At 37.9% G+C, this 17,446-nt stretch overlaps 3 protein-coding genes across 5 annotated transcripts; 1 reads left to right on the forward strand and 2 right to left on the reverse strand.

The window, feature by feature from the left end:
• Positions 1–307: 307 nt before the first annotated feature.
• Positions 308–3,910, reverse strand: LOC137727372 (hypothetical protein At1g04090-like). 2 transcript variants are annotated; one of them, XM_068466243.1, is made up of 3 exons: positions 3,630–3,910; positions 2,297–2,381; positions 308–2,100 (listed from the first exon to the last, which is right to left on the reverse strand). In XM_068466243.1, exons 2-3 carry the CDS (start codon positions 2,346–2,348, stop codon positions 497–499), a joined length of 1,656 nt encoding a protein of 551 aa, XP_068322344.1. In that variant the 5' UTR covers positions 2,349–2,381; positions 3,630–3,910; the 3' UTR covers positions 308–496. The 2 variants fall into 2 exon arrangements, with proteins under 2 accessions (XP_068322344.1, XP_068322343.1); XM_068466242.1 differs by lacking the exon at positions 2,297–2,381 and having other exon boundaries at positions 3,630–3,909.
• A 5,238-nt stretch (positions 3,911–9,148) lies between these two features.
• Positions 9,149–11,688, forward strand: LOC137727724 (uncharacterized). 2 transcript variants are annotated; one of them, XM_068466541.1, is made up of 4 exons: positions 9,149–9,439; positions 9,989–10,862; positions 11,047–11,219; positions 11,452–11,688. In XM_068466541.1, the coding sequence occupies exons 2-4, from the start codon at positions 10,047–10,049 to the stop codon at positions 11,582–11,584; spliced, it is 1,122 nt and encodes a 373-aa protein (XP_068322642.1). In that variant the 5' UTR covers positions 9,149–9,439; positions 9,989–10,046; the 3' UTR covers positions 11,585–11,688. The 2 variants fall into 2 exon arrangements, with proteins under 2 accessions (XP_068322642.1, XP_068322641.1); XM_068466540.1 differs by having other exon boundaries at positions 9,150–9,439; positions 10,003–10,862.
• Positions 11,689–11,837: 149 nt separating this feature from the next.
• On the reverse strand, positions 11,838–16,992 carry LOC137727722 (nuclear transport factor 2-like). Its single transcript, XM_068466539.1, has 9 exons — positions 16,596–16,992; positions 16,356–16,490; positions 15,294–15,603; positions 14,644–14,900; positions 14,237–14,423; positions 13,790–13,914; positions 13,644–13,709; positions 12,813–12,894; positions 11,838–12,271 (listed from the first exon to the last, which is right to left on the reverse strand). Exons 1-9 carry the CDS (start codon positions 16,632–16,634, stop codon positions 12,126–12,128), a joined length of 1,347 nt encoding a protein of 448 aa, XP_068322640.1. The 5' UTR covers positions 16,635–16,992; the 3' UTR covers positions 11,838–12,125.
• Positions 16,993–17,446: the final 454 nt, after the last annotated feature.

Consider the following 17,446-nt stretch of genomic DNA (forward strand, 5'->3'; position numbering starts at 1 on the left):
ATTGCTGTGGCCCTGTAGGTGTGGTCGAATTAACCAAAAAGCAAAGAGTTTGCGGGGGAAGAAAACTTCGGTAGGGCGCATGGCCCCAACTGTAATCTTTTTTCACAAAAAACACAAACTCTCCTTGTTTTCAGTTAATTCGAGCCCACTCATGACAATGTAACTTTCTTTTTATTGGAAGGCCTACAATGCCGACCACGTGGCGCTTCCATCGAAGATTTACTCAAGGTTTGTGTGTGTGTTTGTGAGAGAGGGCAAGACCAAAGAAAGGACCCATTGCCGCACTGAAGTTTTTTCCCAAGAGAAATATCAACCAACACTTTCAATTTCTCATTTTACTACGTTCAACTCTATATATTCCTCTATCCGTACACTACATTAAATGTACAGAAATGACTATAACAGAGTTTCTACTAATCGTATTAATAGCTATGGACAAATATGGATACATTAGGGTTGCAACTTACAACCAGTGATTCTTGACGCATGCAAAACCCTAGCTTCTCTCATCTCCCACCCAATTGTTCTTCTCTTTTGGCCCGGTAGGACCTTCCTCCCCGTAAAGCTCAACCGGTAACTTGCTAAAAATGTCCTCCAAATTATACTTAAACATCACAGGCAAAAGATTGATCACCTTATCAAGCTCAGTTCTTGAATTGTACACAATTGTTGGACCCCACTCTCTCATAAACTGCAGCCAACACGGCTCGGCCACAACCCCGTCTCCAAGATACTCGGCTGCAACAATCTCATACAGGACGCTTGAATCCACGGATAAGTTACCACGAGCAGCATCGTTCCTTATCCCAATGCCTAGCTTGTCTGACCCCTGAATGTAAGTCCCGGGATGAGGGTAGCTCGCGTGTCCATTTTTGGATGAGTAGACAATGGCTTTGTTCCCATCTATGTACTCCAAATCATATGCATCCACCCATTTGCCACCGCTGTGCTGCGAGAAGTATATGCTCCAGAGCTCTCCCGAAAAGTTGCAGATGCGGAGTGTGAAGTGCTCCCAGTCACCGACATGCTGTCCAATCTTGCCAAGAGGGAAGTCCATAGGCCCAACTTTGAGAGTGGCTGGTCCATTGAAGGGACAAAACACCCACATTGCAATGTCAGTGAAAGTCCCACCAAGAGCCGGTTTCACATGAACATAAAGTTCTGCACCTTCCAAGTTTCCACATTTTATAATCTCTCCTCGTTCATCACTTGGCAAGTCTATCCAAAACCCCCCATCATTTGACCCCCCGCCAGGCAAATTTGAGCCACTGCCATCAATATGCTCACCAACTGACGTGCCAGTCTTGTACAGTAGCGCTCCACTTTTGAAGAACCATGAAACAGAAGACGGCAAGTAAATCTCATCTGGATGAAAGAATACGGTAGGACCATAATGATGGATGAGTGAATGAATTTGATCAAGATTTGGCATTCCAGGTAGCTTCGAATTCAGATTCTTCAAGCATCCAATATGCTTCAGATCCTTTCTAATGCTCAAGTCGCTACTGCAGAAAAATGTACCCGCACAAACCCCTTTCCCCATCATTCCCCGATGATGTGGTCTCGTAGACCAAACTTGAAAAGGAAGATTTAGAGATTTTGTAATAGCATTAAGAACTGGGCGGTAAGTTTCACATCCGTCAGTCAAATCAACTCGAACACATCTCACTTCATCCAACCCAGGTTTGTCAGGCCTGTTGGTCACTAAAAAGCCCATTGCTTTGTAACCTTCTGGTGGCTGAGGATGCCAAAAGTAACCATATGCACCATAATTGTCCTCATTCCCGTCATCAGGGCTCCATACTAACTTGTAATCAAGCGGCTCTCGAAGAGCTGGCAACTTGACACGCTCCCCAACATCAGCTGTTTCTGGCAACTCTGCCTCTCGAACCACAAGAACAAAACCGTGTAAAGGCTTCTCCTTGGATTGGCAATAGTGACCAATGCTATGGAATCCATCAGGTATTCCCACTGGCTTATAAAACGTAACAGTTTTTTGCTTGTCCTCTGATGGAGTGCAGGCCCAGATAAACTCAAATCTGGTTATCTTGAAAACCTCTATTTCTCCGAGATTGATTCTTCCAGAAGCAAAACCTTCACCTGAGAAGGAAAATACATCCGTAAATCATTTAGAAAAGTAGTCCAAAATTGTCATTCAAATAATTAACCGGAATCACAGGAGCTATGGACATATTTTTCTCATTATTCTATACTACGAATTCTCAAGCAGCAAGTATTTCTCATTGACTTTATAATTTTTTCAATTTTTTGGCGTAAAGTTAATGCTTAGTCGTACTTGAAGAGATTCTTTCTGAATTTGCACAACCTCCAAAATTTTGCATGTTCATCAATACTCAGCTGCAACATAGGTGAATACGAAACTACAAAAAGAAACGAGCTAGCTATTATTAAGAAAACAAAGAAGAAATACACGATAATCTACTAAATTCACAATTAACACCAAGCATGCTAATGACCCAAAAGAATGAAAACCATCTTAAAGATAAGGTGAAGTTTGTAATCCGTTGCGGCACAAAAGAATTTAAATCTTTAACCCCTATTTCATTTATTCAAGTAAAGGAAGAATAGATAGACCCTAACTTCTGGAGCTTTGAAGTCAGCAATCATGTAGTTAGAGAAAGAAAATATGTACCTAATACCAATATTGACTAGAAACTCATAACCAGAAACAGAACAAGCGAAAATAATATCTAATGGTTCCTAAAATGACAACCTGCTACAAGCCTTGACAGACTGAAGATGCCCGTTAGGGGCATTACCTATCAGAGATCATTATAAGAGGAGAGAAGCTTCAAGAAGGAAACGAAGGAGAAAAAGAGTGTTCAAGTAGAATCACTAAACAACAGATATCGAGTTAAACCATGCCTACCAAAAGGTACATTCTTTTGTTACCATGCATCATATCTAATACCATACAACTTATCCCCAGTCTAAAGCATATGATCAATGAACAGGCCCTTTTCACACAACATCCACACTTCCGCTAAAAAACCGAGTAATCAAAGCAACACAGTAGCATAGACCCATTTATGATTGGACCGTAAAACTGCGAATATCAGCATGTTTACAAACTTACCAGAGCATACAAAATAACATATACAGACAGAAAACAGGTCGATGATGAAGAACAATTTCCCCCGAAATCGCATAGATTGTAATTTGCATATTAGCAATCAAGGTCAAATTCAAACAACCAGTGGAGCTTCATCATGATACCCAAAATATGTTTAATTCAGATAAATTACTGACCATACAAATCACTAATTCCCAATTAAGCACTGATTAGTAGTTGCAAAAGCAAAATAACTTCAACTAGAAACGAAACAAAATGGAGAGACTTTTTTTTTTTTTTTTTTTTTTTAACAGTTGCAGTTTCTGTCCAAAAAATGAACGGCTATTATTCATGAATCATGATCCATTAACCAAAAAAAGCAAACTTTCGTAGCCACAACTGCTTGCATGCAGCACAATCCGCAAACCCATTAATCCAAACCAATAATCCAAATACTAATCAAATCAGCTAAAAATATAAAAACCCAGATCATAAATTTCAATAAGCAAAAGAAAATCCAAAAAAATGAGAGCTTTTGCAGTAGAATTTTACATACCAGGAGGCCATTGAGGGATGGGATCAGGCAGAGAGAAGGGCTCTTCAGGCTCAGGTGGGAATAAATCGGTGAGTTGATTCCAATGGAAGCACTTGCACCCGAACATCACTAACCCGAAACCGAAACCGAAACTTTCTGCTTCTGTCTCGGCCTCTGGTCTGAAACTCGGATTTCAGAATTATCGGAGATGCGATAGAACAGTTGAGAAAGTGACGAATAGAATCCTTAAATGTGTGAGAGGCAATAGTCATGTTTGTGGGGCCAACTCCCACAATGCACACTTAACTTTTTACAAGGGATGTTGATGATGATGATGAAAGATGAAGATGATATGATTAATGAATTTGTGTTCATGGCGGAGTGGGTTTCCTACCGTACTTATGAGTATCGAATATTTTACATATTTTTTTAGTATCAAAATATTATTTATTGATAAATAATAAATATCTAATAGGTAATCCTCACAAGATGGCTCTGTAGTTAGGGACGAATTTCATGTTTGTATTCCACACAACACGTCTTCGATACAATTCTTGCCGCTAGTGAATCGCATGATGATATTAAAAAGAAAAAAATTGAAATGCCTATGTGAGTCTTCTCAAGTTTGCATAACAACGAAATGGGAGCATCGATTGGATTCTCTGGAGCTTCGATTGTGTATGCCGCAGAAAGGAGGGTATCTTGGTTTGCAACATGAAAACCTCCATTCGTTAGTGTTTTTTTACCAATGGTGCTTAAGCCATCTTCAAGTTCTGTATTTCTAATTCTTTTTAGAGTAAACTTGATATAAGTCCAATTTTATGAGTTTTAATCTACTTTGTTGGGTTAGGTCCATTCACTGATTATCTACTAACAGGAAAGCAGAGACTTTTCAAGGAAATAAGAATGAGAAAGAGGGCTTGCACTAGAAGAACATCCCAATGAAAAATCTGTTGATAGAGTTGGTCTTGATTGATGAGCCATTTCGCCTAGATTCAGCTTTTTATAACTCGTTTGGAGGTGCTTAAAATGACTGAAATCACTTTTGATGAAAATACTTTTGGAACCAATCCTTAGTAAAAATACAAGTGAATCATGGAAAAACATTTAAAGTGCTTATTGGAAGCACCACATAGAAGTACTTCAAGTGTGTTTGAAACTCAAAAACATTTTCTCTAAAATCGCTTTTAGTCATTTTAAAAACACTTCCAAATGAACCCTTATAATCTTTTATTAAATTGTGATGAATGTCATCCTTATTTGAATTTGAGTTTATGAGTCTAATCATTTCAATGCACATAGCCAATTTGTCACATCCCGTTGCCACGGCCAAGGTTAGGCTCTGATACCAAATGTCACATCCCGACCTGAGACGGATTACTTCCTGGGCCCGCTCCACCACCGTAGCATAATATTATCCGCTTTGGACCCTAACCACACCCTCACGGTTTTGTTTTTAGGAACTCACGAGCAACTTCCCAGTGGGTCACCCATCATGGGATTGCTCCAACCCCCTGCTCGCTTAACTTCAAAGTTCCTACAGAACCCGAAGCCAGTGAGCTCCCAAAAAGCCTCGTGCTAGGTAGGGATGAGAATATACATTAAAGGATCACTCCCCTGGGCGATGTGGGATGTCACAATCCACCCCCCTTAGGGGTCCGACGTCCTCGTCGGCACACACGGCCAGGGTTAGGCTCTGATACCAATTGTCACATCTCGATGCCACGCCCAGGGTTAAGCTCTGATACCAAATGTCACATCTTGGCCCGGGGCGGATCACTTCCCGGGCCTGCTCCACCACCGTAGCACAATATTGTCCGCTTTGGGCCCTGACCACACCCTCACAGTTTTGTTTTTGGGAACTCACGAGCAACTTCCCAGTGGGTCACCCATCATGGGATTGCTCCAACCCCCTTCTCGCTTAACTTCAGAGTTCCTACAGAACCCGAAGCCAGTGAGCTCCCAAAAGGCCTCGTGCTAGGTAGGGATGGGAATATATATTAAAGGATCACTCCCCTGGGCGATGTGGGTTGTCACACAATTTGTTAAAGCTTAAATATGAGTTTTGAGTCCAATGCTTTCTCCTCTCCTCCAATGCAAAGCTTCAAATCTTAAGCTTAAATATGAGTTTTGAGTACGATGCTTTCTCCTCTCCTCCAATGCAAAGCTTCAAATCTTAAGGCTCAAACGAAAATATATTAGGGTGTGCTATTAACACACTTTTTTTACTTCTTCCACACTCCTTGTTAATTTATGTCATTTGATTTTCTTCAATTCATTCGATTCAACTACCTACAATTAGAAAGGTATGAGAAAAGTAAAAATAGGTGTGTGAATACCCCACCCCAATATATTAACCCGCCACCCTTTTGAGATCCAAAAAAATATAGACCTGAATTGTTGCATTGAAGATGCTCAAAATTAAAGAAACACAATTAAATCGTGTTACTAGTAGGACATGATTCTGACTTACAATTTTTAAAAATAAAAACCTTCCACTTACAAATCACAAGAAACACAATTTCCAATTAAAAATGTTTAGAAAACAAATACTATAATGCCTCAAGGCTCTAATCAAATGCATTTGAAAATGAAACGACAATGCACCATCGAGTGAAATATTCTTCAGAAGATTTTTGTCACCATGAATGTACGTCGTGTCGGTCCAATCGTAATTTTCCAGTCTAAACAAACAGACAGGCAGCCACTGTGCTGCTGCTACGTGTACGGCTGTGAGTGACTTGGACAACAAGGACAAACCACAAGTGTTTTCAACTTCAACGACTCTTCGTTTGGTTGACATAGTCAACTAGGCATTCCTGCAAGGCAGGCCAACTAATCTCAATAATTTCATTCGTCTACATACATCTATGTAATGTATAGTCAATTGTTCTAATAGTCCTGCCTAGGAGAAGCCATTGCCATGATTAATTACATGCGTTTGAAAATTAAGATAGGAATATTTCGTTGAATGGCGGATAAGATTGACATTTATGCATGTGAGAGGATAAAAATATAATTTTATACCCATTAAACAGATATGATGCCTATCTTTAGAGATTGTCACTTGTTCAATTAACTTACGTACTATGCGATTTAGAACATGTCAATTTTAACTGTTTTTTAATGAATTGTCTTGAATTAACTAACATATGTAAATACAGGGACTAGTTTGGTCAAATTGAAGACACAGGAACTAAATTGCCCGATAGAGTAAAACACATGGACCATCTTAATAATTAAGCCTAATATATATATATATATATATATATATATATATTATTTTATTTTACAATTTATGTATCACAATACAATTATGTATTTTGTAAAGTATAAGTAGACATTTATTTTTATGTATATAATAAACAAATAAAAGTGACCCCAAGCTAATAAGGTTCCCCACTTTGCGAGGATCTGGCGAGAGAACATCTATCATACGCAGCCTTATCATTGGTTTGCAAAGAGGTTATTTCCATGACTTGAACTCATGACTTTTAGGTCAAAAAGTAGACATTTATTATATGTTATAATATATTTAATTAAAATAAAAAAGAACAATACTTGATTACTTAAATATGAGTAGGAATTCCTACTCAAAAAATTTCAAAATTGTTCGTTGTCAATTTATATAGCTCTGTATTTATAATCAGAACCATTCATATTATAAATCACCCTGTAAAGATCGCCTCTGGAAAAAATCAATTAAAACTAAGGTTGTTTAGTCTTCAAACTATTTAAAAACAAATGAATGGTATTGGTAAAAGCATTACAAACCGTCTATGTATTTGCTACAATAGATTGACTAAACGACTTTAGTTTTAATTTATTTTTTGCAGAGATGATCTTTACAGTGTGATTCATAGTATGGCCGGTTCTGATCATATGCACAAAACTTTGTGATTAAAACACTAAGAGTTTTGAGTAAGAGTTCCTATTCATCTTTGAGTAGTCAAATATTGTTTACCTAACGACTTTTAGAATCTTGTGTATGATTAACAAAATTAAAAATATAGAAAAAAACTGTTTTTTTTTTCTTTTTTTTCTTTTATTTTAACGGAATCGTTATTAACACTCTAAAAATTAATCGTGCACTAAAACATTTATATATTTACAAAGAAAAATACTGTGCAAAATTTCCCAAATTTAATGACGTGCAAAATATTGGGACGGATAATAGCCAAGCCACAAGAATTTAAGATCTTGTTGTATCAATGTGCACGATAAAGTTTTGTTGTATGAATGTGCCACCTCTAATATATATATTATAATTATGTTTTGTTTTCGTCTAGAAAGTTGAATCTGATTTGCATTTCATTCTTTTGAAGAGTGTGTTCATGTTAAAATTTCCATTTCATTAAGAATAGTAAACTTTTAGGACATAAATATAGATGAAGTTACCTATGACACATTCCGATAAAAGCACATTTAAATAAACTACACTCTTGTGTGTCACACCCTAATACGTGTGATAATTGATTTTTTTTTTTTTGTTGTTTTACTTTTTTTATATTTTACTTATTTTAGATATTATTGTTTTTTAGTAAAATATATTTTAAAAATAATGAACATAATCACCCACACTCTCACTATAAGAGTTTATATTTTGTGAATATTGTTTTTTATTTTTTGAAATCCTAATGGGAGAAAGATAATTTAAGTATTATGAAAGCTTTATTATTTTTTGCATTCTCCCTTTGTATAGTTTACAACAAAAAAACTGAAGTTCATGTGAATTTGTCTACCTTTTCTACTATGTACTTGAAAGAATGTGTACAAAATAACAGGAAAACTCGAGTATGCTATGGTACATCTTATAAGTTCAGAATTTATAGTTGTTAAATCTTGGTATTAAGGATCTAACGACGAAAAATTTCTTTGTATCATATATACTAGAGCATATTATAAAATTAGTTAAACCAAACTCATAGTGTATGTAATTACAAGTGCACACTCTTAAGGTTAAAATTTGAGAAGAACAAAAAGCCTACTAGAATTATATAATGTTTGTATGTCACCTACATTAGTTTTTGCGTTTTAAAAAGTTAAAATGGGCTTTTTTAACATAAAAGTTTTATAAAGTGTTTTAATATAAATTGTGTAAGTATGAGGGCCTTAATATGAATAACTCTTAGAAAATCTTTAAATAACTATCATATCATAAATCGCAAAAATTTCTTATACATCTAAATGCTTTGAATAGCAGAGTATTCAATACTCCGATACACTTAGCCTCACGGCGCTCACCTTGTAAATCGATCATGTGGTGGGTAACAACAAACAAGCCACATACATTTATCATTTGAGACTTAAAACTCATATTTTCTTATGGTATAGAATCAAAGTGCAGAAAAATCTTGAATTATGGTACCAAAACGTCACAAATGTGTTAACTCAATGAGGATGGTTGGTTGTTGGAGTCTTGTGACACATTTACTTGCCACTTGCTTAGGTCAAGTGTCATGTGATTTTTCTGATAAAGGTGGGTGAGAGAGAGAGAGAGAGAGAGAGAGAGAGAGAGAGAGAGAGAGAGAGAGAGAGGTGTATTCATTTCTCAGCACCTTCCACATTTTCCAGCCTGCCAAATACCAAGCAAAACTTAATAGCCTGGACCGAGTAAAATCCAACCCTTTTTTCTCCACCATGCAAATATTATCATAAATTTTTATTCTCCAAGTGAAAAGGCATATCAAATTCATCAAGAACACACGTTTCCAGCCGCCGCTTTATATATCAGAAGAGAGGGTGTCCAAATAAGGCTCAAAGATAATTAAAATAATTGTTTGTCCCTTAAGCCACTGGAGGTGTTTGGAACTGGAATATCCCAAAAAGTGGTAATGCAGCTTCTTCCCTCTCTCTCCTTCCTCATTGCAATTTCACTTTTTTGAAAAGAGCTGATTGAAGTCAAAGATTTTCTTCATGGGACTCTTATTCTTTAGTTTCCCAATTTTTCTTTTTCTCTTTGTTCAAGATTCATTGTTTTTGAATGAAAATTTATATATATTTTGGGATTATGATAGCTTCAGCTTCTATTTCGTTCAATGAGTAACTGGAAAGTGTGTTTGTTCGAGACTATTTTTGTAAGAATGCTAATAAGTGCTTCCACTAGAAACACTTTTGTTACGAGCATTTTTATTAAGATATTATCGAAATCATACTAAAAAATCAAGTGTTTTTAACCCAAGAAAAGCTTTTCAACCCAAAAACACTTTTGATTCACATAAAAGCTTTTAGCTCTTTCATAGGCACTTCCGAACATGCCCTCCATTAGCTGTGAAAATTAAATATATTAAAATTTTGGCTGAATATTGTAATAATTGAGCTTCATAATACAAGTCCTCTATGTGTGTGTATATATATTATATTGTTGCTGACTTTTACAGAACTTCATCATCAGAATCAGAACAGAAGGCAAAGAATCATCAGCAAAAACTTTCAATCATGTTGCTAAGGAGCTCATCAACACCAGTAATTGGATCTCTCCTTACATCCTACGTCTCAGAAAGTCCTAACATCATCAGCAAACATCAGTCTGATCCCAAACCAACCACCTTCCACCAACACACTCCCACCAAGTTTTCATTCCACCAACCTGGATCTCTCAACATCTCACACAACTCCTCACCAATCTCTCATTCCTCTCTCGATTTGGACCGGCATTCGCTAACCGGGTTCCGAAGGGCTCAGTCTGATGGGAACTTGGAAGGACTGGCCCATGCTTCTTGTGACACTGAAGATCAGTTCTTGGATTCAAAACTACCCAACATGTTCTCTGCACGATCCAAGTGCATGATGCTGGAAACTATACCGTCTTTTTCGTTGCATAAGTCGGGAGGTTATGAAGATGATGAGGACGATAGTGACGTGGAATATGAGGAATATGAGGAAGAGGAAGAAGAGGAGTTCGGTGAGGAGGATACGGAGAGAGTTGTGGCAACGGAAGGCAAAAATGTTGGTTTAGAGGAGAAGGTGAAGAACGTGAGCTTAACTCAGGATTTGAAATTTTTGGACAAAATATGGAGGGCAGGGTTTGAAGAAAAAAGAGAGCTTGCGAGTCAAGAAATGTATCTTGCAAAGGGGCTTGGGGTTGGTGGTGGTGGTAGCGGTAGGCGCGGTGGTGGAGAGGTTAAGTGGGATGGCTATGGTAGTGATGGAGGAGATGACAACCGTGGGGCTGAGGGGCATTACAAGAAGCTGGTTGAGGAAAATCCAGGAAGCCCCTTGTTCCTTGGAAATTACGCTCAATTTTTGTATCAGGTGAACTTTCTGTGCTTCTGTACTTTGTGTTTTCGACTTTCTAATATATGGGATGAGAATTGAATTCGGGTGTAAGAGGATGGACACGCTGTCCTGACCAACTAACCTAACTCACGTCTAATGTGTTTTCGGCTTTTTATTTTTGGTCTTTGCGAGTATACTAACATCAAATGTCTGTTTTCAGAGCAAGAGAGATCTTCAGGGAGCAGAGGAGTACTACTCTAGAGCCATCCTAGCAGATCCTAATGATGGTGAAGTTATGGCTCAATATGCTAAGCTAATTTGGGAGCTACACCATGACCAAGATAGAGCCTTGAGCTACTATGAACGAGCAGTCCAAGCTGCACCTCAAGACAGGTACTTCGAATTTTAGTTCTAAAAATTAACGGAAATGATTTACGTACACCCTTTTTCTCGTGCACGCCTTCCTCGTCTTCGGATTGAATAAACAAAAGAAGAATCACGGGACGAAGATAAGGAGAGGCGCGCAGGAAGAGAGAAAGTGTGTGCGGTCTTCAGATAAGGAGTTTAATCTGGAATGAATTTTAAGGCACCAATCTTGACAAGACTTGCCATTTTTCAATTTCAGCCATGTCCACGCAGCATATGCCAATTTTCTCTGGGAAGTAGAGGAAGACGAGGACGAAGCCGATGCAGAGTACAATCACCGCGCCGTGCCATCGTATCTTCACGACGGAATCATGACATCTGCAAGTGCCTAAAATTGTTTACTAGCGTTGTAATGGTGACGAGGTTGCCAACAAGAATGTTCACGACCTATGTATAAACATTTTTCTGAGATGAATGGTTGTCCTCTCAGTTTTTACCTCTTTCGTTGGCGACAATAGACTCGGAATGAGAACGGAAGCAAATCCCATCTCCCGAAAGAACAGAATAATTGCCCTCGAAACAAAGGGGCGAGAACACAGAAACACAAGAAATATATTAACGAATTCAGAAAAGCTTCATATGGGAAACTGGAAACAAACATCTTATCACATTCCCTCACAACTGGGGCTTGAAAGGCCCAAAATTCCCCGCTTGAATCGCATGATAAAAACCATCCAAGGGGAACGAAAACCTGTTAACTGTAAACAGAGACGGAAGTTCAAATAAACTTTCATGTGACACTCAAAAAAGTACAAATACAATTTGACGAAACTATCTAGGAATCTTCTGCATTTGAAAAGCTTTCTACCACCCCGGGTAAATTTTGCTTCGATTTTCTGCCCATATGGACACAGAACTAAAGTCCTTGCTGGCTTATCGTGTGCCACGCTGATGGAAACCATTGCCTCTCGGTCTGTTGTAATCCCCATCCTGGTAACCACCCCTGCCTGAACTCCGGCCACCAAAACGCCCCCTTGTGGCGTCAGTTTGGTAACCTCCTCTGCCCCTGCCCCTTCCTCCTGGTTGAAAAATTCAAAATCCACGTAAGGAGACCAAAAGTTGAGCAAATTAAATGTTCTCTCTAATGAAAACAGATGCATAGATGCTTAATAGTTTGTTAGATCACATTCTAAATGAATTGGTTCCATGAAAAGACTCAGTAAGCTCATGAACAGACAAATGATTTGGTTCCATGAAAAACCTTGACACTAGTAATGCACATTGTACTGACAGATAAAGTAATGCACATCTAAACGACATCTTAGAAGAAGGAAGACTGCAATGCAAATTTGATTCTGAGACTGATTGGGAAAAAGCATGTTCTCTATCTCTAACACAAAAAATTCTAAGATTTATGAAGGCAACATCACTTCCTTGCAGCAGCTACCAACACAGCCGTAAGGGCCACTCGAGGACTCCACACAACATCCCTGATACATCCCCTTACACTCATGTTTTTCCAACAGATACAGTATTTAAGAATTACATCACGCAGGCCTAAGTCTGACAATTTTGCCAATCAAAGATGTTAAGAAAAGACTAATGAAATTAAGCACATACTTCCTCGAGCTGCTGCTCCAGCGCTGTTTGGTCTCCGCTCCTCAATGTATACTTGCCTTCCAGCTAAATGAATTGGAGACGCCTACAGGGAAAAACACACTTTAAGCCATGCACAATATATACAGATCACTTTACCAAAAAATAATGCTTTTTGTAGAAGATTGATAAATTTTACTAAAATGTGCTAAACAGCAAAATACAAGAAGCAATGGACCAGCAATACAAGAGATATACCCAAAAAATATAAACCCTACAATCAAAACTACATTGTAGAATGACACCAAGCCCCAAAGACATCATAAGCTCCTGAAAAGGGAACTGACTGAAGATACAACAGCATATCAATCCACATTAACAGAAAAGAATGGAGTAATTTTTAATTCTAGATACCGAATCCCATAGAGATTGCCCAATAATTGACCATATCCCACAAGAAATTCAGTTAACACTTTGCACTGAAAAATTCAACCATTTATCTGCAATAAAATGACCTTAAAACATCAAAACACCATACCCCACACATTTTAGTATAGTAAGTACAAATTACAGACAAAACCCAAAACATATATAACAAAGCAAATACACAGGCAGATAGATCATCAATGGTGACAAGAGTGCAAGAGTAAGTACGGTAACTCTAAATAATTGAATGCCCAAAGACAAATGCAATATGCCCTAAGAATTCGCAATAGATGCATAACCACATACAAGAACTAAGAGGACTTAATCAAATAACAGGAAATTTTCCTTTATCCATGAGCATTTTGAAGCGAAAGCCAAAAACTCAACAACTTAAATCACAAAAAATAAATATATAAAATAAAATCAAACCTTAAGTGCATTGTGAACACTGGCAAAGTCTTCATATTCAACAAAAGCGTAGCAGACTCCAATTTCCTGCATGCACCAATTTCTACTTCAGCTCCAATCCAGTTCAAAGATACTGGCACTAATTGTAGGAGAAAAAAAAAACTCACCTTGCGAGCTCTAACAAAGACTCCATCAGGTTTAATTTGACCAAAGTTTTTAAACTCCTCCTCAATCTCATCTTCAGTAACCGTCGGAGGCAAATTTCTTACATAGACAGATTTCAGAAGTTCACCTGTAACAATAATTTAACATAAGGTTCAACTTACAAATGCTTAAAATGTACCTAATTAAATTTATAAAACTACAGCATCTTGACATATCAAAGAACCTGAAATTTCAATCCGAAATTCCTCATACATGTTGGAGCTCACCAACCAACTTATCAATTCAAAACTCAAATTATGAATCTTTGTCATGCAATTTATAATACAAAAAATTAAAAGCATGGTCATTGCATCATTTTCATTCTGACAAAACAAAATAATCTATTAAATTAATAATACGGTCCAATGCAACATATTCAGGTGTTGAGTAAAATATGGCTCAAAAGCTACCTTCTTCCTCCACTGCATAACCTTCCTCTGTTGCTTCTGCCCCCGACTCAGGCACAAATGACTGAGCAGAGTTGGATTGTTCAACAGCTGGCTGAGGTGTGTAATTCCACTCTGACGAAGTTTGAGCACTTCTACTATAAGGTTGTGGAGCTACTGCTGGTGCAGACAGTCCTTTAGCAACCCGCAACTATTTTTTTTGGTCATATACAACAAAAAATAAAACATGTGTTACTAAAGCATATTCAACAAAATAGAGCTAACGGAATATCAGATTGTTGCGCAACTGCAGTATAGTCGAAGCAGTTTCCAGCTGATGCAAAAAAGAAAAATTCGCACGCGCAAAGACGCAGACAAGGACATAAAGACATGCTCACACAAGAGTAGTAGGAATCAGTTTAGGCACATACTATAGAAGCATAAGTTTTCTTTTGAGGCTCTCCCACCGGTTCCTCGACAGCAGCAGCAGGTGCGTCTTGCACATTGTTTACCACACTTTGAAACGACGAATATGTCTCCTCCACAGGAGTTTCTTCCACCACCACTTCAGTCTCAAAATCGTGCTGCACCTGTTGTTCTGGGAGACTATACTTATCAATTGGATCATCTTCTACATCAACGGAGTTCACGTACTCCCTGGGTTCTTCCTCATAGACATAGTCAGAAACTGCAGAGAAAAAAATCTGAGTTATAGCCAATACATACAGACCAACTTTCTCCAGCAAAGTAATCCTTAACATCTTTCCAATGATGCATATGGAGAACACTATAGCAATACATGCATGGATACCTCCCCAAATTAACAGCTAGAAAAAAGAAAGCAACCAAAAAAGCACAGCAATGCACATGAGCTTTTCCCACCTCTGATTGTAATATAATAATATTACCCTCGACCTGGATTCACCAAACATTTCTGCCAAACGCTAATTAAGGAAAGCAGAAACATGCACAAAGGCATAGTACTCTGAAATTTATAATGACAATGTCTACAAATAAGAACCCCATTCCGAGAATAACTCAATAAATTAAATCCTAAATAACAATTAAAAGATGTTAGCACCTGGTGGTTCTGGAAGGGGGCTAGAAGAACTTGGTTGCATATCAAATCTGCCTTCTGACTGTATGGGTTCAGGATGTTGGAATACAACTTCATCCTCAATGAACTGAAGCATATCATTGAGAACAAAGTAACCTTTGTCCTGGGGAGCCAGAAAGAAAGTCTGGACAAATTTCCTCCTTCCACTTGATTCCCTTGTTTTAACAAACCCTTTAACCATCACAAGAATACCTCCATCCCAAGAATCGCTGGAATTGATTGTCTGGATCTCAATTGAGGTAAGACCTAGTGACACTACAAGTGAATGAATTTGCTGCACAGATATAAAAAAAAAGGCATCAAATGAGCTAATTACATAACAGGGGAACAAAAAAAAACACAAAGGTCTAAAACTATCCAACCTAGGAATGCAAATGAGTCATTTGAAATGGCAAACACATGTGTATGAATGTAGAAGGTTGTGCATAAACATTCAAACACAACTTGAGAGAGGATCTATATAATGAAACATACAAACCACGACACAAAGCAGGGGTTACATATAAATTTTCCCTCACAACTTAAAGCACTGCAAGGTACCAATGACACTAATCTTAAGGTGATAATCAATTCCAACAACTCAATACATCTAAAGTGACTTTTTTCTTTGTTCTTGGATCGTAATTGGGATGAACCTCATCAACTACCACTTATCTGCAATCTTACCGATGATGACAGACAACAACAATCTTAAGTTATCCAAGATTAAAGGAAAGCATCGGGGGCATTAGAGGGAGAAAATGGTACATATGCAGAGAAAGTCAATAAACAACATTCCAATCCCTGATATTCAGACTTCAACAAACATTTAATTGTAGCTTAACATAATAATAGAGAGGTAAGTTTTAAAATCAAACTGGGGCGCACCTCTTGGTCCAAACAGTAAAAAATTAGGACCAAGCCAATGCAAAGTGACTATCATTTCCTAGAAACACAGGATGATTTAACATTGACCAAAGAAAAATAAAAATAACTGAACCAAGAAACTCAATTCCGTGCCGCTAAGAGTAAGAAGAGTCCAATTACCAGTATACCGGCAGCAGATTCCGTGGAATCGCCATCGACACGAATCATGGAGCTTCCATCAGAGTAGAACTGATGAACAACATCAGGTTGCTTTTGAAGAATCTGATAGTACTGGGTCACAAAGTAAGAACCCACCTGCAAAAACCCCCAAAGCACCCATTACACACAATACAAATCCACCTATACATACACACAACAAATAATCACACACCGCAAATAGTATAAAGATTGAATCTTGACCTGAACAGCACGAACAGCTCCCGGATTAGAACTTGCCATTGCCTCCTCTCTCAGCAGAAAAGCATGCAGCGACGAAGAAAGACTTTTTCTTGTACTCTGCAAAACCCTAAATCGCAGTCGTCTCCGTCAACACTCTGATCGGACGCAGATCCACACACACAGAGAAGCAACTACAAATCCGAAACCCTAAACCCAAAGGCTTTAGGGCACCTCGGGATTCGTCCCCGTCTTCGCTTGCCGAGGACCGGAAGTAAACGGAAGCTCAAAAAATGGCTTTGTATCTCCCAAAGGGTTCTGCTTCTGCTGCTTGCTTCCGGCTTTTGCCTTGTGAGCCTCCGATTCGATAGTTTTAAAGGGTTTTGCGGCAGGAAATCACGGCCGTTCGATTGCTTCGAATCTCGGCCGTTCAACGCAACCCGAGCAAAGCTTTGCGTAGAGATACAAAATGGGGAAATATCAAATATTTATGTAGGCACCCACAAGTTCATGAACTTCTTTCGATTTACCCTATCGACTTTCGATTTTGTTTTAAATCTCTAATCCTGTATAACGTGCCAATTTGCTAGTATTTGTTACTTGTATCACATTTTTTTAGTTTCCCCACTAAATTATTCAAAGACGGGCAAATCTGATTCAGCAAGGTTTTTTGCACGTTGAATATTTGGGTCTACTTTTATTAGAAGCGAGTCGATTGTTTGATTTAATATATAAATTTCATGAGTTTAATTATTATAAAATATGACTTTCACAACTATTAAATTTTAAGATGTATCAAACTCACATATTAAATCTTAAATGTGACTCTTAGAGCTATTAGACTATCTCCAACCCTTGGAACCTAAAATTTTTAG

Source organism: Pyrus communis, chromosome 3 (genome assembly GCF_963583255.1).
Source record: "Pyrus communis chromosome 3, drPyrComm1.1, whole genome shotgun sequence".
In the NCBI taxonomy this organism is placed as follows: Eukaryota; Viridiplantae; Streptophyta; class Magnoliopsida; order Rosales; family Rosaceae; genus Pyrus; species Pyrus communis.

Coding starts and splice junctions, on each gene's coding strand:
- LOC137727372 (XM_068466242.1), bottom strand. CDS start 3,735: ATGTTCGGGTGCAAGTGCTTCCATTGGAATCAACTCACCGATTTATTC. Junction 2,101..3,629: donor CATCCCTCAATGGCCTCCTG/GTATGTAAAATT, acceptor TTTCCTTCTCAG/GTGAAGGTTTTGCTTCTGGA.
- LOC137727724 (XM_068466541.1), top strand. CDS start 10,047: ATGTTGCTAAGGAGCTCATCAACACCAGTAATTGGATCTCTCCTTACA. Junction 10,863..11,046: donor ACGCTCAATTTTTGTATCAG/GTGAACTTTCTG, acceptor GTCTGTTTTCAG/AGCAAGAGAGATCTTCAGGG. Junction 11,220..11,451: donor CAAGCTGCACCTCAAGACAG/GTACTTCGAATT, acceptor TTTCAATTTCAG/CCATGTCCACGCAGCATATG.
- LOC137727722 (XM_068466539.1), bottom strand. CDS start 16,634: ATGGCAAGTTCTAATCCGGGAGCTGTTCGTGCTGTTCAG. Junction 16,491..16,595: donor GAGCTGTTCGTGCTGTTCAG/GTCAAGATTCAA, acceptor GGGTTTTTGCAG/GTGGGTTCTTACTTTGTGAC. Junction 15,604..16,355: donor AATCTGCTGCCGGTATACTG/GTAATTGGACTC, acceptor ATATCTGTGCAG/CAAATTCATTCACTTGTAGT.